Here is a 24,823-nt window from a genome sequence, read left to right on the forward strand (position 1 = left end):
CTGGGTGCTGGAACCACATGAAAATATTCAAGCAGTCCCCACCACTTCACGGCTTTGCTTATCCTAATAGGTGGGGGAGGAGGGCTGCACGCACCTTCCTCTCTCACCATAGCCCCCTCCCCGAGGCCCAGGTGGACCCTCCTCCTCTCTCCTGCGCCCCCATCCTCACACTCGGACTCCCCACGCACCCCCCCAGCCTCCCCCCCCCCCCCCCCCCGTCAACTCTGGATCCAGCGCAGGCGCAGCACATGGCGCCCCCGGGACCTCGGGGCGCGCAGCCCCAACGTGCCCCCACCCCTGTGGGTGCGCCGGGCAGGTAGCGGGGCGCGGCGGGGGCGCGGCGGGGGCGGGGCGGGGCGGGGCGGGGCCTGCAGCTGGGCCTGCGGCCGGCGGGGAAGGACGGACCGGAGGGAGGCGCAGAGCCGCAGCAGCCGCCGCCATGCCCCTGGCCTTCTGCGGCAGCGAGAACCACTCCGCCGCCTACCGGGTGGACGGGGGCGTCCTCAACAACGGCTGCTTCGTGGACGCGCTCAACGTGGTGCCGCACGTCTTCCTGCTCTTCATCACCTTCCCCATCCTGTTCATTGGTGAGCCGGCGCGGGGCGCGGGGCGCGGGCGCAGCGCCGCTCCGCTGGGGTCCCCACCGCCTCAAAGCCTCTCCACTGGGGGTCCCACCGCCGCTCCACTGGGGGCCCCACTGCCGCACACCCCCCTCCCAGCCTGCATCAAGCACAGCGAGCTATCCTGACCCGGGGACCCCCCAAGTTTTGCCGCGCATGGACTGGAGCTGGGATGGAGAAAGGGGGCGCAAAGGTGTCTGTGCGCTCTGGGAAGCTGAGGGCTTGGGCGGTCGCCTCGGTGGAGCTGTGTAGGGAGGGGTCCGCCCTTCGCCCAGTTTCCACCGGTCTGGGAGGGGAGCAGCCTGCAAACCCTGTGCCCCACCCCGAGGGGGGGGGGTCAGACACTCAGTGGTTGGCATCCTCTGGCCCTGCTTGGGCAAGGGGGTCCCCTCCCCTGCCCCCCTGTTGGAGCTCGTCTCCAGAGAGCAACTTCTCTGACTGCGGCCCCAGCTCGCGGGTGCAGGAGCGCGGGCTCAGCACCCCTGCTTGGAAGTTGCAGTCCCGTGGTCCCCCCTCACCCCCCGCAGCCCTCGGGACCGCGGTGCACCCTTCATTGGGGTCGCCTTCCTCTTTGAAGACTTTGTATTTATTCTCCTAGCTAAGTAGCTGTGTCAATTTACAGGGCGTCCCCTGCTTCCAGAAACCCTGTGGATGCACTTTAAGGGGAGATCGACCCCAAAGTTCATGTAAGGAAAAGTTGTCCCAAAACTAAGAAGAAGAGGGTGCAGCAGACACTAGTAACTAGAGTTACTAGTTACTGACAAAGACGGTTAGGGAGGGTCACTGAGGAGAAGTTGGGGGCCTATGTTCCTGTGTTGGGTGGAATAATATGATGGTGGGAGGAGGGTGAAATGTACCCCCACCTATCTTGAGGGGCATCTACCCTGGTGACATCCTGTAAATCAACATTTCCTCAATAAAGTGATATTGGAATTGGGAGGGGGAAAAATGACAGATGCAAATAGAAAGGCCGAAGAGATAACGTGCTCAAAAGTGTGTCCAGAATCAGCCAGCATGCCTACTTCTCTTAGCAAGCAAGAGATAACTGGTGTGATAACTGGTCACAAGAGACGTCAGCATACCAGCCGGGCTCCTATGTGGCATCCAGGCTTCATGTCTGCATGCGCACTTCCCCCTCATGCGCAGGTGTGCAGGTGGGTACACACACCCTTCACTGTGGCCCCGGCCCTGCCTTGTCTCTCCCTGCAGGATGGGGCAGCCAGAGCTCCAAGGTGCACATCCACCACAGCACGTGGCTCCACTTCCCCGGGCACAACCTGCGCTGGATTCTGACCTTCATGCTGCTCTTCGTCCTGGTGTGTGAGATCTCCGAGGGCATCCTGTCTGATGGGTGAGTGGCTCCTGGGTGCAGGAGAGTGAACCTGCTTTGGGGAGCTTCACCGGTGGCCCAAGAGACCCCTGCCCCTTGCACCCCATGAGCCAGTCAAGCCAGCAGCTGTTGTCCCCGACCTCTGCTGTGTGAAAGGCCCTCGATAAGAGACACTGGACATGATGAAATGCAGGTAGCAGAGTGGAGGGGACCTGGGTCTGTCTTCCAGTGGCCCACCTGCTATGGCAGATGCCCAGCTGGCTAGATTGAACTTCTTGGGGAAAGTCAGAATCACTCTAGCTTTGAAGGTCTTTCCTTGGTTCCCAGTTGTTTGCAAGGTCCCTGGTCACCATCTAGGGTCCTCATAAGTCAGCCCCGCACCTCTAACCTCGTTTCCAAGCCCCCCTCCTCAGGGACACTCTCCACATCCCTGCCACAGCACACACCACCAAGATCACACTATGTTTTTTTTAACTTTTAAAATGATATTTATGTATTTATTTATTGGATAGAGATAGCCAGAAACTGAAAGGGGGATATAGAGAGGGAGAGAGACAGAGAGATATCTGAATCCCTGCCTCACCACTTGTGAAGCTTTCCCCCTGCAGGTGGGGGCTTGAACCGGGGCCCTTGTGCATTATAACATGTGTGTTCAACCAAGTGTGCCACTACCTGACACCCCATGCTATGTCTGAAGTCCGTGTCTATTTGAGAAATCTTCACCTCCTGAGTCAGAAAGGTCTCAGAGGTGGAATCTAGGCATTCTTTATCTGTGCAGTCACAGTGCTCCTGTCAAAGCTCAAAAGACATGGACTCTTTCAAAAAATGAAAGACTGTTTGAAGGAGGCATTCTGGGAGGAGAGATGAAGGCAGAGTCAGACCAGCTTCATTGTAGAGAAGGCCTCTGAGCGTAGCCTGGAGGTAGACTGGGCTTCTGACAGTCGTGCAGAGGGAGGGCAGTGAAGAAGGAGGGGAGAGGGCGTCGCTGAGGAAAGCAGGTAGGGCTGGGCACCAGGCAATGCAGGAGGCAGGGAAACAGACCATGGTGGCTGAGGCTTGGAAAGTGGACTTGGAGCAACTCGAGGAGGGTTCCACTACCAGGTGGAGTGTTTGAGCTGCACTGTGTCAGCCATTTGGATCAGAAGAGAGATCTAACCATTGCAGCTTCTTCAGGTGAGCGACTGAAGGCGAGGAGAGACTATGGGTAGAACAGCACTCAGGTGAGGGTGACACAGAGCTCTGGGTGAGGTAGGTAGCCACAGGTAGCAGTGGCGTTTCTGCTGCTGGGGGTGCAGAAAAGGAGGTGCCACAGTCACCTCACCAAGGAAGAAAGGAAGGATTGTGGAGTCGGGCGGTAGCGCAGCGGGTTAAGCGCATGTGGCGCAAAGCACAGGACGTAAGGATCCCAGTTTGAGCCTCCGGCTCCCCTCCTGCAGGGGAGTCGCTTCACAGGCAGTGAAGCAGGTCTGCAGGTGTCTCTTTCCCCATCTCTGTCTTCCTCTCCTCTCTCTGTTTCTCTCTGTCCTCTCTAACAACAACAATAATAACTACAACAATAAAACAACAAGGGCAACAAAAGGGAATAAATAAATATTTAGAAAAAAAAAAAGGAAGGATTGTCATTGCCCAGTGACTGCCTGCCTGAGGAAGTGATGGGTGGAGGGCATTTGCTGAAATATCTGAGCTCCAGTCACTCTGAACTGAATCAGACATTGCCCAAACTCCACACCTGCCAGCCTGGGTTCCTGCAACTGGGCAGCAGGAAACAGCGTCTCCAGTCCCCACACACACCCTCACCCTGCTGCCCTCACCCCCCATCCCTGCACCCTGGCTTCAGAGTTTATCTCGGGGCTAACTGCCTGCCTTGAGGCACCTCCCGGTTAGCAGAGTCCCTCAGATCACAAGAAGAGCAGACTGCATGCTGCCGCGCAACTAGCAGGTGCTAAGCCTGCTCCTACTCCCTCCCCAGCGCCCTCCCAAAGCAGCCCACAGGCTGGAGAGAGGAGAAGAGAGGTTAGGGGGCCCTCAGGTACACTCACCAGGTGTCAACTCATAGGGTGACAGAGCACCCTGCCCGCGGAGAAGATAGGTGTGAGTCTGCCTCTGTCACTTCTGTTATATATCAGCTGTGGGACTGTGGTCCCATAACCCATCTTCCTGCATTTCATTTTCTCTATTTGTGAACCACCCATCATAACTCTGACCTTGTAAGCTTCACAGTCGTGGCAGGTGGTGTTAGATCACAGACGGAACACAGAGCAGAGAGTGGCCAGGCCTTGGTGGATAGTACATCCCCAGAACCCAGTAGAAAGGGACAGGGATGTGTCAGGCAGGGGACTCCCTCCTCCTGCTGTCAGGCAGCTCCTCCTGGGTGACATGTGTCACTTGGTTTTGGCTGGCCTCCATCTGTGAGCTCACATCCCTGACAGGTGAACATGGAGGAGGGATGTGGGAAGGAAACAGATAGGAGAAGCCTCAGATGCTATCCTGTGGTACTCCCAGCCTTCCCCAACCGGTTTTCAGACCTCCCTGGAAGCCTAGGGGGCAGGTCAAAGTGGGCTCAGGTCCTGATAAAACTAGTCTTCAAACTCAAGTTCAGATCCAAATGTGTTCATTCAGTGAGTAAAGCCTCTTAAACCTACAGGGCTTCTCTATTCCTTTGCGGGGGGGAGGGGGGGGTGGGGAGAGAGAGAGAGAGTCTGAAAACTAAAACACCCATAGTAATACAGCTTAGTGAAGAGATGGTTTTTATTATTTTTTAATGTTTTATTTATTTTGGATAGAGACAGAGAAGCTGAAAGGGAAGGGTGAAGTAGGGAGTGAGTGAGAGAGAGAAAGTGGGGGGGGGCTGCAACACTGCTTCACTATTTATGCAGGTGGAGACTGAGGGTTTGTTTTTTTTTAATATTTTTATTTTATTTATTTATTTATTCCCTTTTGTTGCCCTTGTTGTTTTATTGTTGTAGTTATTATTGTTGTTGTCGTTGTTGGATAGGACAGAGAGAAATGGAGAGAGGAGGGGAAGACAGAGAGGAGGAGAGAAAGACAGACACCTGCAGACCTGCTTCACTACCTGTGAAGCGACTCCCCTGCAGGTGGGGAGCCGGGGTTCGAACCAGGATCCTTATGCCGGTCCTTGTGCTTTGTGCCACCTGCGCTTAACCCACTGTGCTACAGCCCGACTCCCGAGACTGAGGGTTTGAACTTGGGTCCTTATGCACTATACTGTGTACACTCAGCCAGATGTACCACCACCCAGTCCCCAAAGAGACATTATTTTTAAATGATAGCACTGGAACATTTTGTCCAGTTGCCATACCCTGGAAAAAAGATACATATTCCTAATTCATTGTGTACAATTTAGAAAAGCAGCCAAAATCTATTTTAAGTCATATCATAAAATATGACTTAAACCAGATTATGGTTATTTCTCATCTTACTTAACTTGAGTATGTCTATTGTTTCTATATCCTGCCGCAATAAAAAGAAAAGGACCTGAGGGCAGGGTTAGATTATTATGTGGAAACTGATATAAACTATTGTATTTTATTGTCGACTGCAAACCATTCATTGCCCCATAAAAAAATTAATTACAGGGGAAAAAATACAGATAGGGTTGATTAAACAGCTCACTTGCATAGTCTTAAAAAAGAAATTGTATGAAGTTATGATGTACAATTTTAGATGTCACTTAAAAATGGACGAGGGGATGTAAAGCTATTCAGAGTATTTCAAGGACCCCAGAGACAAGCATTTTGAAGACCCCACCCCCGGTGGGACGTTACCTGTCCACAGTTCCACCACCAGGGATGGGCTGGCTTGTTCCCTCCTCCACCAAATCTTGCCGCAGATCCCCATTAATCCAGACTCAGGGGATTACCAATGTGTGTGGTCATGAAGCCCAGAGTCACCTTGTGAAGTTGCTCTGAGAGCTGGGTGGCGTCACCAGGGGGTCACGCCATTTTTCAAGATCTCCCTGTGTGTTGGCTGTAGCTGTAGCTCCGCCCAAGGTCTCCAGATAGCTGCCCAGCCCCTCCCCAGTTAGAAAGGAAGTGGCAAGGTTTCATAAGCAAATCATCTCCTGTAGCCTTCCCTTTACCTGGGCGGCGGGGTCTTCCTTCCAGCAGGCACTGCCAAAGACTACAGCATTGCTTGGCTGCCCGTCCACTCCTTGTTGCTGGCTGCAGAGCTGCTGAAGCACCTGTGTTCCTTTTAACAGAAGATGGGGCCATGGGACCTGGTTACCAGCTTTCACCATCACTGCGCTTATGCCCTAGTCCCACCAGACTACTTGGGGTTGTTCCCTTACCGCCCTGCCTTCTTTCTGCCTCTTGAACTCCTGCTCATCCATCAGAGGCCAACACGGTACCACATCCTCTGTGAAACTTTTACATCTTTATGCTCCCAGCCTGCTGTCCCTCTGTAGTCTCACCTCTTTTTGGTTTTTAAATCTTTTTATTTATTTATTATTGGCTAGAGACAGAGAGAAATTGAGAGGGAGGAGGAGAGAGAGAAGGAGAGAGGCAGAGAGATACCTGCAGCCCTGCTTCACCCCTCATGAAGTGTCCCCCTGCAGAAGGGGCCCAGCATTTTGAAAGTGGGTCCTTACACACCATAAGGTGTGTGCTTAACCAGGTGCACCACCACCTGGCCCCTGCAGTATCAGTTCTCTAGACTGAGTAGTCAGATGGCAAGTTCTGAGCACATTTGCCCCTTCTTACCACCAGATTCTCAAAGGCAGGGAACCTTGGTACATGGGGTAGAGGAACAGCTTAAATAAACACAGCAGCACTGAGTCAGGAGATTGGAGGGTCGGGGAAGACAATCCCACAAAGACTTCAGCAGAAAGAACACACTAGACCTTTGGTGCCGGGCCAGGGTCGGGTGAAGGGCTGTTTCAGCAGCGGGGCTGTGGGAGGGTGCAACCAGGGCCAGTTCTGGTGTGACTGAGGAGCATGGAAGCCTGAGGTCATGGAGGGCACTTTGCCTCCCCACAAGCCTTGTGACCAGACCCCACTCTGCCGTAGTGGAGGAGGGATGAGAGGCCACGAGCTGCTCCACTCCTTCTGGGGGAGGAAGTAAGTCACAGTGGACTTGGGCTTCTGAGTCTTTATTAGTTTGCTCACCCATGAGGTGAGGAGACTGAGAGGACCCACTTTGTGGGTTTTTTTCCCACGATCATGTGAGTTGATGCGTATCAAGTGCTAATTAGTTAGTATCAGGCTGTGGGGAAATACTTAATAAATATTGGCTGTGAGAGGAGTGGGCAGCGGCACACTTGGTTAAACTCACAAGGTAGCATGTGCAAGGACCCAGGTTCGAGCCCCTGCACCCCATCTGCAGGGGGGGAGGCATCACGAGTAGTGAAGCAAGTACTGCAGATGTCTGTCTCTGTCCATTTCTGTCCCCCCTTGCCTCTCACTCAATTTCTCTCTGTCCTGCCAAAGAAAGAAAAAAAGGGCCTCCAGGAGCAGTGGATTTGTTGTACAAGCACCAAGCTTCATTGATAACCCTGGTGGTAATTATATATATTATTTTGTTGTTTTTAAATACTTTTATTTTGTTGTTATTAAGACTTTTTATTTTGATAAGATAGATAGATTCCAGAGCACTACTCGTTGTTGTAGCTGAGAAGAAGTGGACCTGTGCAGTGCATGCTCAGGGGACCATCACAAAGAGAGTTACATGTCCAGATCCTGGACCCTGGTTCTGTCCAAGTGGCCTCAGAGCCAGGGACCCAGCTGTGTTCACTTCCAGAGAAGCAGCTCTAAGCCAGAGGCTTTGCAGCTGTGGCTGCTAGGGCAGTGCCAGGCCGGGCTAGCTTCATGGGCAGGAGACAGACGACCAGGGACTCATGGCTGAGCTGGGAATGCAGTTCAATCTTTATTGATAAGCGGGGATGCAGTTCAACAATCTAATCTCTTCTAATCCCTCTTCATTAGAAAGCCCTGTCTTTTATGTCTCCTGAGGCAGAAGTGTCAGGAAGAGGAAGCACGTAGGATAGGGGGTGGGGAAAAGGAAAATAGCACGTGAACCAGTGGGGATTAAACCAATGAAAACAATGATTATGTAAATAGACCACAAGCAATGCAGCAGAAGGGGTCTTAGAAGCAGAATCTAGAAGCAGACCAACATTTCCCCCTTTCTTTTTAACTAATGGCCATAGTATCAGGAGTGTGGGGTGAACAGAAACCTATATTGTACAGGCATTTTCAAAAGAACTGGCATAAGACATGGAGGAACAAGTAAGAGAGTAGCAAGTACCAGTGTGATGCCAAGGGGAGACCTGAAGGGGCGTTTCCTGCCTCAAAGGGCAGTGTCTAGCAGGCGAAAGAGCATTTCTTACCTCTGGGGGCATCTCTTGCCTCTGGGGGCGTTTCATGCCTCAAAAGGCATTTCATGCCTCAAAGGGCGTTTCCTGCCTCTGTGGGCAGGACCTAGTAAGGAGGGGGGGTTTTCTGCCTCTGGGGACAGGGCCTGCAGGTGAGGGGCGTGGCCTATAGAGTCCCAAGGCAGCTGGCTGTAGTCAGTCTTTGAGAAACCTAGCAGCGTAAAGGGAAACTGTGGTAAAGTTGTGTAAAGTGTCCAAGAGGTGTACCAGTAAGTCCAGTAGAAGTGTCAGTCCAAAGCAGATGACCACAGAAGAAATGCCAGGGGATGAAACGCTGCACATCTGCCTCGATGGAGAAGGTCAACCACTGGAATTCCACTTTTCTGTAGAGAGTGAGCTTTGGAGTCTGTGAATCTGTTTCTTCATGTCGTGCCAGGTCACATCATTGGTTTGGGGGGGAAGGGGCTGCTGTAGTTGTGCCATCTTGTGAGCAATGTCAGAGAACAGGGGTCCAAATGGATTTCTGGGGATTCCATTTGAGCAGATGCTTGAACTAGATTATCTAGATCTCACCATGTAGCATCATGAGTCCCCGGAGGGCGTCCTAGTCCAAAAAGCTCCTCGAAATTCCATTTAGGGTGCTTCTGATGGTTCTTGCTGGATTGCTGCAGGCACCCATTTTTAAAAACGTCTTCCCATCGAAGAAAGAATCGAATCAGGAGGGTAGAACTAACCACGTGCCTCCATTCTTGGGGACTGCCAGGGTACTGGAGAATGCTCTTCAAGTTAGAGTAGTCCTTCTCCGCAGGAAACATGCGAGAGGAAGTCCAGAAAGTCCAAGGAGAAATCTCTGCACATCTCCCAAGCTCTATGATCTCGGTCATAAGGAACCAAAGTTCCCAGTCAGGGAACCAAAGTGTGGCCCAGAGCAAAATGTTCCAGAGACAGAGAAACTGTCTCATGACAAAAGAGTAGAGGCTTTGGGAAACCGCTTCATAAGTAGAAAGGCAGCCCATAGTGGATAGGTAGCCAAGTTTACTTATCTGGGGGATGGGCAGGTTAGGTCCTACATCGGGTGCCATATGCCAGTCCCTGTTTGGGCGCCATTTGCCAGGCTGGGCTAGCTTCACAGGCGGGAGACAGATGACCAGGGATTCATGGCTGAGCTGGGAACGCAGTTCAATCTTTATTGACGAGCAGGGATGCAGTTCAACAATCTAATCTCTTCTAATCCCTCTTCATTAGAAAGCCTTGTCTTTTATGTCTCCTAAGGCGGAAGTGTCAGGAAGAGGAAGTACGTAGGATAGGGGGTGGGGAGAAGGAAAATAGCATTCGAACCAGTGGGGATTAAACCAATGAAAACAATGATTATTTAAGTAGACTACAACGTCAAGCAATGCAACAGAAGGGGTCTTAGAAGCAGAATATAGAAGCAGACCAACAGGGCGGCTCCTTTGGCCAGGCTCTGAGGGCGTGTGGGTGCAGAAGGAGCTGGCTGTACATTCCAAAGCCGAGCACGAGCTCTCACAGTCTACCTGTGTGGACTCTCGGGGACCCTGGCCACGTGGTCGGTCTGGGAGTTGAGGGGAGCGGGGTGGCTGGGGAGAGCTGCCTGTGTGTGGAGGGTAACTGTGCTTATGATTTGGAACCCCGACCCCATGTTGAGGCCTAAGCACAAGGCCTAGCATCCTGTCTCCCCGCCTCACCCCAGGCTGAGCACATCCCGCCACCTCCACCTGTACATGCCGGCCAGCATGGCTTTCGTGGCTGCTGTCACCTCCGTGGTCTACTATCACAACATCGAGACCTCCAACTTCCCCAAGCTGCTGATCGGTAAGGGGCTTGAGGACAGTGGGGAGGGATGGGTACCTTTGTTCATCACCTCTGATAACGTTGTGTGTGTGGACCCACTATGTGCCGGGACCGGTCTGAGCGCTAGAGTTTCACAAGTAGAGAAGGAAAAAATCTAATGGAAGGAGACAGCCAGGCAAAGGCAGTAAATGAGCAAACAGATTGTTAAGGGTGACACACCCGCCCGGTTAAGTGCACATATTACCAAGTACAAGGACCGGGGTTCGAGCCCCCGCTCCCCACCCAGAGGGGGTGATGCTTCACAAGCAATGAAGCAGGTCTGCAGGTATCTTTCTTTTCCTCTATTTTTCCATTCTCTCTCAATTTCTCTCTGTCCTATCTAATAATTTTTTTTAATTGGTAGAGAGGAGATGCAGGAAAGGCAGTCTGAAGGTCAGAGAGTGCTAGCAGTGTGTGGGCTAGAAGATTCTCTGTTGAGAGAGTTGAAGGGAGAATGTTCCATTGCAGGTGGAGTGGTGGGTGCAGTGGTCTTCCAGCAGGAGTGAACTTGGCAAAGAGGGGAGCACGGGCAGTGCCAGACGGGGTGGGGGGAGAAGGGTAGGAGACAAGGCCAGCGTCGGGAAGGGACCGAGGAAGACTCCTAGACTCCAGAGCTGAGCACCCGGCGAGTGGTGCTGCTGACCAGCCACATGGCAGAAAACAGGAGTCAGGGAGCGCCCAGTGGGGAGTTAGAAAGTGAAGCCATGCTCAGGGCACAGTCAGAGCCAGAGTGGTCTGACTAGTATCCGTGAGTTTATAGGGGCCACGTGAAGCTTGGCTTTGACTGAGATTGCCTGGGGAGAGAAAAAGACCTCAGGACCAGAACGTGTGCTTTGTCAGAATGTAGAGGCTGGGCGTGGGGGATGGGAGGGAGGTAAGTCTGCTAAAAACTCGAGATCCTGATTGACGGGATCTCAGGTGGGAGCTTTCGTCACTGACTGTCGATGGCTGTGCAGCCGGCGCCAGGCTCAGCGCTGAGCTCCTTGCACACATCAGCTCCCTCGGCTCCCACGGCTCCCTGTCGGTATGATTGCTTGTGGCTCAGATGCTGACAGCAGATGCTCATCCTGCACTTAGTTTGTGGCGGGCGTGATTCTAACCATTATACCTGCACTGCTTCATCTAATCCTCACAATCACATTCTGTTGTAGGCTCCACTATTATCTCCTTAAAGATGAGGAAACTGAGGCCCAGAGGTTGACTGACTTACTTTTTAAATTATTACTATTATCTTTTATTTATTGGACAGAGACCGCCAGAAATTGAGAGGGAAGGGGGTCAGGGAGAGAGACAGAGAGACACCTGCAGCCCTGCTTCACCACTTGCACAGCTTTCCCCCTATAGGTGGGGACTGGGGGCTTGAACCCGGGACCTTGTGCGTTGTAATAGGTGCACTCAACCTGGTGTGCCACCACCTGGCCCCGACTGACTTACTTTTATCTGCCCAGCTAACTGGTCAGGACACCAGAACTGGGTTTGGAGCCCAAGATTCTGGCCCTTCCTCAGGCTCTTGGTGGTTTCTGAGGCTGTGTCGAGGGGTTCTCTGTGCTTGAGCCAGAACTGTAAACGTGGCCGTAGGGCCCATGGGGCTGGGAAGGAGTGCCTCTGCATCTAGGAGGTCAGGTGGGTCTTGGCCACAGGTGAGGCTGGGGGTTTGGGCAAAGAAGCTGCCTTTTCCACGCCTCTTTTCTCCTTTCCTTTTGGCCCGCACTGTGGCTACTGTGGCTGACTGCAGGTGTATGGGACGACTGTGGGCATAACCCCTGGGGGGGCCGGCAATGGCGCACCAGGTTAAGTGCACGTAGCACTAAGTGCGAGGACCCACTCAAGGATCCCGGTTCGAGCCCCTGGCTCCCCACCTGCAGGGGGAAACGCTTCACAAATGGTGAAACAGGTCTGCAGGTGTCTCTCTGTCTCTGTCCCTCTCTATCTTCCCCATCACCTCTCAGTTTCTCTCTGTCCTATCTAATAAAATGGAAAAAATGGCCGCCAAGAGCAGTGGATTCCTAGTGCCAGCACCAAGTCCCAGCAGGAACCCTGGAGGCAAAGAAAGAAAGGAAAGAAAGAAGGGAGGGAAGGAGGGAGAGAGAGAGAGAGACAGAGAGAGAGAGTGACTGACTGACCTCTTACTCCTGGCTCCATCCCTAACCCGCTCTGCTCTGTTACCTTGAGTCTCTATGAGCCTCTGTCTCCCATCTGGATAGGAATAAATAGATTAGCTATGAAGATCAGGTCAGTCCACATCTGTTAAATATTAGAGGCAGTACGAAGCAAGTTTTCAAGACTTGAGCCCTGTAGGCTATGCTCCTGATGAAATGGATGTCGCTCTTGGTTGCACAAAGTCCTAATGTCCTGAGAGAGTCTGTCTGGGAGTGTAGGTGTGAGTATGGAAGGATGGTCTTCAGCTACAAGATTCCTGTGGCCTGGAGACCAGGCCAACCTGAGGGGCCATCAGCCCAGTCCTGGGAACTGGGGGCAGAAAGCAGGTGCTTCTGTGAGGCCCACTCCGAAGTCTGAGGCAGACGGCATTGCCCTTCCCTGTCTCCGCCGGCCTCCAGCACAGAGCCAGCCAACACGCGCCCCAGCCTTTGCTCCTGAGAGTTAGTCGCCTGGTGTTCCTGTTCAGGTCCACCCAGAGCTGGAAGACAGAGGGATGGTCTCCTGTCTCTGTGGTCCCCATGGAGAGGATCTCCAGAGAGTGGGGAGAGAGAGAGAGCTGCCTGTGTCACTGCATCTCCTAAAAGGAACTCAGTGCTGGCTATTGCTGTCGCCAGATGCCTAGACAGTTGGAGGAGTGGGAGTCTAAAGGATAGAATACACCCAGGGTTTCTGGTGTGTCTGCTTCCCTGCCTGGAATCTGCAGATAAGAACAACATCACCAGCTCACGTCCTCAGGCACCCACTGTGTCCCGGGCTCTTGGCCGTGATTGCTTTCCATGCATTGCGCATGGCAGCCTCTGGGGATTACTATTTCCACCCTATAGAGGAGGACACTGAGACCTCAGTGATTAAATGATTTACCAAGTCACCTGCCTCTTAAGTCACAAAGTCCGAGTCCAGGTATGCCTGGCTGTAGGGCTGAATGTGGACCCCTCTCTAGCAGGACCGTGACTCTCTTATGATCCCCCACTCCCCTGGGCTCCCCGAGAAGCACCATACTGTGGAGGTCTCTGGACTGGGGTCGCAGGACCTAGGCCTCCTCCTCTCTCTGTCCCTGTCTTCCAGGAAGCTGGACAGCTCACTTGCCCTCTCTGGCTCTAGGCTTCCTCATCCGTAAAATGAATGAACTACATCAGAGGGCATTTAAGATCCTCACAGCTGCAGATCAGGCAGTGGCTCACCTGGTTGAATGCACACATTACACCACACAAGGACTCTGGTTCAAGCCCCGGTCCCCACCTGCAGGGGGAAATTTCACGAGTTGTGAAGCAGAGCTGCAGGTGTCTCTCTGTCTCTCTCCCTCTCTACCTCACTCTCCCCTCTCAATTTCTGTCTCTTTACAAAAATAAAAAACACATAAAAATATTTTTTTAAAAGGATTCTCACAACTGGGGGCTAGGCAGTGGTGCACCTGGTTGAGTGCACACTTTATAGTGTGAAAGGACCTGGGTTCAAGCCCCTGGTTCCCACCTGCAGGGGGAAAGTTTCATGAGTGTTGAAACAGGGCTGCAGGTGTCTCTCTGTTTCTTTCCTTGTCTCTATCCCCCCTCCTCTCTCAATTTCTCTTTGTATATATCCAATAATAAATAATATATATATATATATTAAAAGATCTTTAAAAGAAAAAAAGATGCTCAGAGCTGGAAGATTCCACAGGAAGTCTTTGTAGGCAGAGTGGAGTCCACACATGACTCCAGCTTGGGTTTTAGCCCAGCTCAGATCAGCTACTTGACCCTCCTGAGCTGCTGAATTGGGGTGTGAAGGCAGTGCTCCCCTCACAAGCTTATTGGAAGGACTAAATAGCATATACATGGCGCAGCACCTGTGTCTTAGATTCAAGAGGTAATTTTTCTGTTTTGTCTCTTGCTTACTGTAAAGGGAAATGTGGATGGCCAACTTGAGTTGTGAGATATCTCTGAACACAACTGTCATGAGTGCTTGAATGGCTGTGCAGCACATTCAAATTACACTTATGGTGGCCCAGGAGGTGGCACAGTGGATAAAGCTTTGGACTCTCAAGCATGAGGTCCTGAGTTCAGTCCCCTGAAGCACATGTACCAGAGTGATGTCTGGTTCTTTCTCTCCTCCTATCTTTCTCATTAATAAATAAATAGGGAGTCAGGCAGTAGCACAGTGGGTTAAGTGCACGTGGCGCAAAGCACAAGGACCAGCGGAAGGATCCCAGTTCCAGCCCTTGGCTCCCACCTGCAGGGGAGTCATTTCACAAGCAGTGAAGCAGGTCTGCAGGTGTCTGTCTTTCTCTCCCCCTCTCTGTCTTCCCCTCCTCTCTTCATTTCTCTCTGTCCTATCCAACAACAACGACATCAATAACAACAACAATAATAACTACAACAATAAAACAACAAGGGCAACAAAAGGGAATAAATAAATATTTAAAAAATAAATGACACTTATGCACACATGCTCACACCTACAGTCCTTGCTTGTCCTCAGAGACACACAAGCACACGCACGCACACACTCCATCTCTCCCACCTCTCCATGCAGCCCTGCTTGTGTACTGGGTCCTGGCCTTCGTCACCAAGACCATCAAGTTCGTCAAGTTCTATGACCACAACATTGGCTTCTCGCACCTGCGCTTCTGCCTCACGGGGCTGCTGGTGCTCCTGTACGGGCTGCTGCTTCTTGTGGAGATCAACGTCATCCGGGTGCGGGTAAGCAGGCCATGCGGGGACCCCCTTCCCCCCCCCACCCTGTGGCCTCTGACCCATGTCCGTACCCTGGGGGGGGGACCCCTGCCCTGCTGCTCAGCCCAGCCCAGTCCTGGAAGGAGGCAGCCTGTCTCACCTGCCGCAGGAGAAGTCTCAGAAGGGGGATTCCATCTGGCCCAGCGTCCCTCTGCACCTGACTCCCAGAGGGAGAGGAGGAGAGGGCAGGGAAGGGTCTGTAGGCTTAGCCCCATAGAGGAGCAGCAAATGCTTCCTGGACTGGCTCCGGAGGGAGATGGAGGGGGAGCTGAGAGTGAGGAGACTGGTTGGACGTGGTTTACTGTGCTCCTACAGTACTTACACACACACGTGAATGGGCAATGTGGCCTCAGACTTGTCTTTTGTTTACTTACCATTTTTGCTTGCCGACTCCCCTCAGTTCATATCCTCCTCTCCCCCACCTTTCTGGGTATCAAATTAACAATGGAAAATGTGTCCTTCCATTTCTAAGTGTTATTAATATATACCCTGTACTTCTCACTGTTCAGGGCTTTTTTTGTTTCTTTTTTTTTTAATTCCTGTTTTAAAGTGTCTTTCTCTAATCTTTTAATTTTATTATTTATTATTGGTTAGAACCAGGGAGAAACTGAAAGGAAGAGGACTGGGGGGCGGAGGAGCAGAGCTGGCTGGGGAGAGGCTGCAGAGCACCCGGCTGACTAAGGGCACAGAGACGCCTGCCCCAAGGGGCAACCGTGAGACACTGTCACTCCTCAGGGGTCGGGTGGCTCATTGGGTAGTGGGTAGGGGTGAGGGAAAGAGACAGAGAGAGGACATTGCAGCCCTGCTTCAACACTTGTGAGGCTTTCCCCATGCAGGTGGGGACCAGGGGCTTGAACCCGGGGCCTTGTGCACTGTAATGTGTGCACTCAACCAGCTGTACCACTGCCTGGTCCCTGGCTTGTTTGTTTTTGTTTTGTTTTGTTTTGTTATCATGCATAAGACATTGATTTTTTTCATGATTTTTAAAATTTATTTTTATTTATTTACTGGATAGAGTCAGCCAGACATCAAGAGGAAAGGAGGATATAGAGAGGGAGAGAAACAGAAAGACACCTACAGCCCTGCTTCACACTCACAAAGCTTTCCCCATGCAGGTAGGGACTGGGGCCTCAAACCCAGGTCCTTTTGCCCTGTAATATGTGCGCTAAACTAGGTGTGCCACCACCTGGCCCCAGACACTGACTTTTTTTTTTTTAAACTCTCAGCAACCGTTTTATTAAAAAATGGGATCATCTTGTAAATTAATTTCTGCATCTTTCTTTTCATTTGTTTTTTTTTTTTATTGCCACCTGAGTTATCACCGGGGCTCAGTGCTACATAATGAATCCCCGGCTCCTGGCAGCACTATTTCTCTTTTCTTTCTTTCTTCCTTTCTTTCTTTCTCTCTTCCCTTATTTATTTTCCTCCTATCCTTTTTACATGATAGGACAGAGAGATATTGAAAGGGGAGGGGAAGATACAGAAGGAGAGAAAAAGAGACATCAATGCAGGACTGCTTCACTGCTCATGAAGCTTCCCCCTTGCTTGTGGGGACCAGGGTCTTGAACCCAGGTCTCTGTGCACACTAACGTGTGCACTCATCCAGGTGCACTACCACCTGCTCCCCTGCATTTTGCTTTTCTCACTGACAGAGACTCCGTAAGATCTTTCCGAGTTGGGTATGACTCATTTAGTTTTCTTAGTGGCTGCATAATATTCCATCACGTGGACAGGCTTTAGTTTTTTCAGCCAGCAAATGGGCCTTTAGGATTTTTGTTGCCAAGGTTTTGCCTTCATACATGTGTAAGAATATACTTTGGGCTTCCTGGCTTACTGCTTGTATTTCTATGGGGAAGTCTAAGGAGTACACTTGCTGGGTCAGAAGGTCTATGGGTTTTTAAGTTTTTGAATTGATGATCCAGGAAGGCTAGGGTCTCATTTAATAAATCAGAAAAGCCCTTCTCCTATGTCAAGCAGCAGTAGGAGGCTAGCCATCTCCAATCTGAGCCAGTCTGACAGTGTGAAGTCCTACTTTTATCTGCATTTTCCTGACTCCTCTGCTTTTAGCTGGCTACTTGCCGGGGACAGAAGCCTTTTACATTTCCTGCTGGCCCTCACAGAATCCCTTTGTAGTTGAAGAATCATTTTAGATGAGACTTGTCCAAAGATACCTTGTTAATGAGTGGGAGAGACAGAATTGAAACCCAAGTATATGTGATACCAAGCTCTGCTCAACCAGCAGGAAACAGGGCAGTGTCCTCAGACCCGTGGACAAGACAGACTGTGGGGCTGACCTCCCAAGGCCGGCCCAGCAGAAGCTTTGAGAGTAGTCTCAGTGCACAGTTATAAGCCGCAGGGCCCTGGCATTGGTGGCCAAGAACTTGGAGGGGAATCCTTTTCCTGGGGATAGGCAAGGTATGGTCCCCTCTCACAAACTTGGAGAAAGGTAGGGGACAGGCGGTGGCACACCTGGTTAAGCGCACACACTACAATGCGCAAGGACCGAGGTTCAAGCCCCTGGTCCCTGCCTGCAGGGGGAAGCTTCGTGAGTGCTGAAGCAGGGCTGCAGGTGTCTCTCTCTCTCCCTCTCTATCTCCCTCTGTCTCTATCCAATAATAATTATTTTTTAAAAAGAAAACAGTTCCAAGTGACAATAAATAAGAATGTAAACAGACAAAGCCAGAGAATCCTGAGCCACTGTCCTCACCCCTCCCGGGTGGTCCTTGTGCCCCGCACAGAGATACATCTTCTTCAAGCTGCCGAGGGAGGTGAAGCCCCCCGAGGACCTGCAGGACCTGGGGGTGCGCTTCCTGCAGCCCTTCGTGAACCTGCTGTCCAAAGGCACCTACTGGTGGATGAACGCCTTCATCAAGACGGCCCACAAGAAGCCCATCGACCTCCGTGCCATCGGGAAGCTGCCCATCGCCATGCGGGCCCTCACCAACTACCGACGTCTCTGCGAGGCCTTCAACGCGCAGGCGGTCAGTGGAGGCACAGCCTTGCACCCCCCTACCCCCCACCCCAACCCCCCGCCCCCCGTCGTGTCCCTGCTCACGCAGCTAGAGTCACCACTGGGGACCTCAGACCACCAGCCCCACAGTGGGAGAGGTGGTGAGAGGTGAGGAAACAGAGGGAGAGGTGGTGAGGAAACAGAGGCCCAAGGTGGGGGGGGGGGGGCAGGCGGTGCCTAAGTCCTGCTGTGAACCAGGTTCAAGCCTCTCCCCTTCCCTCCCCTCCCTTCCCCTCTCCCTTCCCTCTCCCCTCCCCTCCCCTCCCCTCTCCTCTCAGCTGTCACAACTGGAAAGACCCTTCCAGTTTAGCTCTTATCATCATCATCATTATCCATGGGGGTGGGGGAATGGAGGCTCTAAGAAGGGAATTGACTCCCCCATTCCCTCAGGCCTTGTATTTTTCCCTCTGGAGCTTAGTAACAGTAACAGAGGAGGGGGAGTTATACTCATTTCAAATCCAGGACTTAATGGCCTGAGCTTGCCACAGTTCCAGGCACAAGTCTCCCCATGTCACCAAGGAGGAAACTGAGGCCGTGAGAAAGGCCATGACCTGGCCACACCTATCCTGTAACTGAGGTGGAAGAGCTGGCCTCCCAGCTCCCGGCCCAGGCTCCTCAGCTGCCTCTGTCCCTGTGTGGTGGGACCCCGAGGCAGATGTGGTGCAGGTGGTCACGAGCGAATACGGCACACGCTGCAGGTCTGTGCTGGTCACCTAGTCCCCGACTGGCTGCGGGACTTGAGTTAGTCACCCAGCCTCGCCTTCTGCCATGTTGGCCGTATCAGCACTAGAGTGCCACCCCAGCCTGCCCTCAGCTCCTGGGGTTCCCCGTTTGCAGCAGATGTTGTCCCTGGGTTTCCCCAGACAGCAGGAACCAGGAAGCCCCAGGGGCTGGGGGAGCGAGGGTGCTGGAGGCCCTCAGTGGCTCTGATGTGGCTGTGTGTCTGTCCTGGCAGCGGAAGGACACTCAGAGCACGCAGGGTGCGCGGGGCATCTGGTGGGCCCTCTGCCACGCCTTCGGGAGGCGCCTGGTCCTCAGCAGCACTTTCCGCATCTTGGCTGATCTGCTGGGCTTCGCGGGGCCGCTGTGCATCTGCGGGATCGTGGGCCACCTTGGGAGGACCAGCAACATGGCCTTCCCGCCACAGGTGAGGCCACGCCCGGGCCAGAGCAGGCCAGGGAGCCTTCAGACGGTTCACCAGCATAGGCACGAAGCCCTGGGCAGTAGCCCCTGCAGACGATGCTGGACACCTTGTGGGCAGAAGTGCTCGCAGGGAAACGTGTGTCCTCAGAGGATCCGTGGAGGCTACGCCCTGCCCACACCATCTCCACACAGTGCCCCCCTGGCTGGCTGATCACTCAAGTGTCTCGACAGCCAGGTTTGTTTACCTGGTGTAGAACATCCACGGATTGTTGGATGTGTTGCTTTGGGCTTCCATCCTGAGCTTCATGTACAACCACAGCACTGGGGCTTCTCAGAGGCTGCTCTGGGGAGTCAGGAGGTGGGCAAACTCTTGGGGAGAGGTTTCTTTTCTCCCCACAAAGTCCATTCAAGGATTTCCCCATTTTATTAACATGCTGACCTTTACCCATTGACATTTTTTAAAGGATTCCATGTCTTAAAAATAGTTTAACTCCACCAAAAAAATAGATACGTATCGTACTAGGTGCTAATGGCCTTCCCAGCTCTAAAGATGCTACACAGTGAAATTTAATGCAGAGAAGAGACAGACTTCTTATTTTTGATTAGTGATTTAATACTGACTTACAAAACTACATGTTATCAGGGGTACAGTCCCACACCGTTCCCACCACCTGAGTTCTGGATCCTGAGTCCCTCCACTGCAAGCCGCAGCAGTTCTCCAAAGGTTGCAGACGTGGGTTAACTGTCGTCTCTACAGCTATAACCGCCCCCTTTTTCTTCCAGGTCCAGTCCTCTCTTCTCCTCCAAACTACACATAACACTATAACTACATCCAAATGTCCCTCCCTTTTTCCTCCTCCCTCTCTGGGTCCTGATGGAGCTGGAGTTCAGAGCCCCCTTATCATCTTCCTGCTATCACTTCTCCCCCACTGCGGTTATAGATCGAAATTCTTTATGGGGTGCAGAAAGTGGGAGTTGTGGCTTCTATAACTGCTCCTCCGCTGGACGTGGGTGTTCGTAGGTCGATCCAGACCCCCAGCCTGTTTCTGTCTAGAAGTCCGGTTGTGCTGTCCATTGTGCCACAGAGCCAGGTCCCAGCCTGTTTCTATCTTTCCCTAGCGAGGTAGAGAAGTGACAGAAATCTTCATGCAGGTTGTTTTCCTTGCTGGGGACAATAATTCCCATTCCCAGGGTGGAGGAAGACATGGCTCTTCCACCTGATTCTTTGCTGCCACTTGGCTTTTGATGGTCATGAAATGGAAAATTTTCCCCCTCTCTGAATGAGACTCAGAGTTTGGCTTTCCCAGCAAGAGCACTGCTATAACCTTTCAACAGCAAGCAGATGGCCCAAAAGCTGATGCTAAGAATCACTCCTGAGAGACTTGAATATTGTATGACACTCCTTTGTGTAGTGTTAGTCATCTCATGGGCCCCCAGATTGAAGATACTATTTAATCCTCACAAGGTTTCTATTAATTTTTCTAGAGTTCTGACTAGTCAGCTGAGCACTTAGCGTCAGGAAAATACGAGACAGTCCAAGTCTTCCTGGTCTATTAAGCAAATGCTTATGGAACCCTACTGTGTGCCAACCCCAGGGTGAGCTGTGGGACTAGAGAGACAGTGCTTATGATGGGAATTATTAGCAATAATAACCACCCCTAGTGACTGCCAATTCATGCTGACTGCCTGCAGGAGTTAGTCATGTGCTAGTTCATTCAAGTCCTAAATCAACCTTCTAGGGTAAGGTTATTTTTGTACTTCATTGAAATGTAATCATCATGCCATTCTGCCTATAAAGTCAGTATTTTATCCCCATTTTACAAATTAAAAACTTGAGGTTCAGAGAGATTAGCCACTTTCCCACACATCTCTCAGCTAGCTAAGTGACAGAGTCGGGATCCAAACTTTGAGGTCACTTAAACTCCACAGTCGGCAGACTTACAAGCAGGATGCTAAGTTGTTCTATTTATCAAGTCGTTATCTCTGACTCCAACAACCGGACACCAGAGAGGCATGTATAAATAAGATGTGTGTGTTAAAGACAGAAGCGGGGGGGTGTGTGGAAGAGGGGGTGACTGACTCAGCCAGCTGTCATCAGCAACTTCCTGGGGGGGGAATTGAATGGGGCTTTGACAGCTGAGGATGAGTTGACCAGGCTCATGGACAGGTTTCTTGTTCAATAAAAAATGCAGGGACTCTTTGCTTATTTAAATTTGGGTGATTTTTTTTAAGGTGTTTTCTAGCTTTGGGGCCTCTGAACTTGATTCAGAAGGAGAAAGGAAGGGGTAGCTTTTTCTTATTTTGTTTTGTTACTAATAGCATGTTACAAGACTGTAAGATTATAATGTATAGTCCCACACCACACCCACCACCAAAGTTCTGTGCTCCCTCCCTCCAGAGATAACCACCAGAGTTCTCACAAGTCTTCAAAACTGTCTTCTTGCTTCTGTTTAGTTTGTTTATTTTGACAAGTTCTTGTGGATCAGATCTTTAGATTCCACTGGAGTGAAACCATCTGGCAATTGTCTTTTGTCTCTTTACTTATTTCACGAAACACAGTTTCACCTCCAGTTCCATCCGTTTTCTCCCAAAGGAAACATATCATCTTTTTTGGATTGCAGAGTAGTATTGCATTGAATATATACATATATATATCTCATAACTCCTCTAGTCAGTCATTTGCCGATGGGCATCTAGGCTGCTTCCACTCTTTGACTATTGTGAATAATATATCTACGAACATAGGGGTGCATACATTCTTTCTAATTAATGTTTGTCCACTAGATAAATGCCTGACAGTGCTGGGTTATAACGTAATTTCATTTTAATTTGTTTAAAGACTGTCCAGTCTTCCAAAGGGGCTGCACCAGTTTGCATCCACACCAGCAATGTAGCAGAGTCTCTTTTCTCTACAACCTCTCCAACACCTGTCATTTCCTGATGTGTCGATATAAGCCCTTCTCTCGGGTGTGAGACGGTATGTCCTGTGTGCATGTAGTTTTAATTTGCATTTCTCAAATGATAACAGAAGTGGGGCATTTCTTCATGTGTCTGTGGGTCATGTGTATCTCTTCTTTAGGAAACTGTTTACTTCTTTGGCCCACTTTTTTATTGGGTTATTTTTGCTTCTTTTGTAGATCAGTTCCAATTCTGTATAGATGTAGGACATCAGTCGCTTGTCTGATGTGCAAGTATCTTCTCCCATTTACTTGGTTGCCTGGTTATTCTTGTGTATGTTGCTTGTGATGTATAGAAGCTTTAGAGTTCCATGTAGTCCCATTCATTTACTCTTGTTTTCATTCCCCAGGCCCCGGGGATTACGTCTCCAAATACATCTTCGATGTCCTGCAAAGTTTCACCAACATTTTCTTCCATAATTTTTAGTTTCTGGTCTAATACCTAGATCTTTAATTCATTTTGATTTGACTTTGGTATATAGTGTTAGGTGGTGGGCTAGTTTCACTGTTCTGCATGAGGCTGACTAATTTTCCCAGCATCAACTGTTGAAGAGACCTTCTTTACCCCATTAAATGGTCTTGGTCCCTTTGTCATCTATTAGGTGGTTGTATATGTGTGGGCTCATTTCTGGGTTCTTGATTCAGCTCCATTGATCAAAGTGTCCATTTTTATTCCAGTACCATGCTGTTTTGATTACTATTGCTTTGTAGATAAACTGAAGTTGGGGAGCTCAGTAACCTTCATATTTGGATGAAGGAGATAGCCTAATGGTTATGCAAATAGACTGTCATGGCTGAGGCTCCAAAGTCCCAGGTTCACTCCCCAGAACCACTATAAGCCAGAGCTGAGCAGTGCTGTGGTGTTCCTCTCTGTGTCTCTGTTTGCATTTCTCTCAAAAAAAATTTTTTTTAAGATATCTTTATATTTGTCCTTTTTTCTCAGAAGTGCTTTGGCAATTCATGGCATTCTGTGGTTTCTACACAAATTTTTGGACAAGTTGTTCAATTTGCTTTAAAAATGCCATTGGTTTTTTTTTAATTATTTTTTTATTTATAAAAAGGAAACATTGACTAAACCATAGGATAAGAGGGATACAACTCCACACAATTCCCACCACCAGAACTCTGTATCCCATCCCCTCCCCTGATAGCTTTCCTATTCTTTAACCCACTGGGAGTATGGACCCAAGGTCATTGTGGGATGCAGAAGGTGGAAGTTCTGGCTTCTGTAATTGCTTCCCTGCTGAACCTGGGCATTGACAGGTCAATCCATACTCCCAGCCTGCCTCTCTCTTTCCCTAGTGGGAAAGGGCTCTGGGGAAGCAGAGCTCCAGGACACATTGGTGGGGTTGTCTGTCCAGCGAAGTCTGGTCCAAATCATGCTAGCATTTGGAACCTGGTGGTTGAAAAGAGAGTTAACATCCAAAGCCAAACAAATTGTTGACTTATCATGGACCTAAAGGCTGGAATAGTGCAGAGGAAGAGTGTGTGTGTGTGTGTGTGGGGGGGGTCCTCCATTTTGTAGATAGCTAGCAGGCATATTTTAGTTATATTCCAAAGGGCCTATGGCTATCCTAGTTGTTTTTTTCTTTTTTCTTTTTTCCCCTGAGCCTGAAATCTGATATGCAGGTGGATCCAAGTTATTGTCTGGGGAGATGATGTCATGACTGGAAAAAGGACCAGAAAGCTGGATCAGGGAAGAGAGTAGCTCTCAAATATGGGAACGGTGTATAAATATTGTTGATTGTAAACCTCATCAATTTGATGTGATCTGGGGTTCATATTCAGTTTAGGAGCCTGTGTGACCTCTGCATCCCTGTAGAGCTGAGCTCACATTCTGTGGTCATGAGTAGGAACATTCCAAGCTGCCCCAATATCGCCCCATCTTCCTCAGGTGTAGCCTAGAGTATGTTGTCCAGCCTCCCCTTGGAGGATGGAACATTCTCTAGCAGTGTTGATCCAAGTTGAGGGCAAGGTCCTATGGGGACCCACAAAGGGGTCTATTGTGTTGTTCCTGGTAGAAATGACTGGTAACAAAGGAGAGAGGGACTTATTCGAGGTCTAGGCCCATGATGTCTGTTTGGGACTCTCAGGACTCCCTGAATAGGACCCCAGCCGATGGGGTGGCCTGATAGTGACTAAAGACTCATCATTAAAGTATGCCAGTCTCTTGCCCTTATTCAACTTTTGCAGTCCTTGCTTTGATAAGGTTAGCTTTGGAGTGAGTTCGAGAAGTAATAGCAAGTAGATGAGTGTTGTTTTCGATGGGTTATGTTGTTTTCACCGGGCTGGCTTCACGGGCGGGTAACAGACGACCAGGGACTCATGGTTGAGCTGTAGGCAGTATCTCTTTATTCATGCAGGACGCAGTGCAATCTAAGCAGAGCTGAGCTAAACTAAAGGTACAGTACTCTAAAACTCACAATGCTGTCTTTATATATACTTCCCAAGTAGGGTGGAAACAGGATGTGACATAGAGAGGGTGGAGAGAAAAGTGACTGGTGAAAATCAGGGTGTGACAAAGAAGGGATCAGGGTGTGACAAGGAGGGGGGGTGGAGCAAAAACATATCATGAAACAGTGGGGATTGAACCAATGCCCTGGAGGGAGGTGCTTGTTAACAGCGGTTATGTAAATAGAATGAAGTGGTTATGTAAATAGAATAGTGTTAAGCAGGGGGGATTTAAACCAAATGAAACAGAAGGGGTCTCATG

At 50.6% G+C, this 24,823-nt stretch overlaps 1 protein-coding gene across 5 annotated transcripts in view; it reads left to right on the forward strand.

The window, feature by feature from the left end:
• Positions 1–421: 421 nt before the first annotated feature.
• The window catches only part of ABCC8 (ATP binding cassette subfamily C member 8), a 105,908-nt gene continuing 81,506 nt past the window's right edge, over positions 422–24,823 (forward strand). For all 5 annotated transcript variants that reach the window (XR_009545663.1, XM_060177074.1, XM_060177075.1 and 2 more), the window contains exons 1-6: positions 422–587; positions 1,830–1,971; positions 9,993–10,114; positions 14,801–14,967; positions 17,739–17,981; positions 18,966–19,157. Coding sequence is in view for 4 of the 5 variants with exons in the window: in XM_060177074.1 (XP_060033057.1) it covers positions 440–587; positions 1,830–1,971; positions 9,993–10,114; positions 14,801–14,967; positions 17,739–17,981; positions 18,966–19,157 (1,014 nt within the window). In the remaining variant the exon portion in view is untranslated. The remainder of the gene's footprint in view (positions 588–1,829; positions 1,972–9,992; positions 10,115–14,800; positions 14,968–17,738; positions 17,982–18,965; positions 19,158–24,823) is intronic.

Source organism: Erinaceus europaeus, chromosome 17, assembly GCF_950295315.1.
Source record: "Erinaceus europaeus chromosome 17, mEriEur2.1, whole genome shotgun sequence".
Taxonomy (NCBI): domain Eukaryota; kingdom Metazoa; phylum Chordata; class Mammalia; order Eulipotyphla; family Erinaceidae; genus Erinaceus; species Erinaceus europaeus.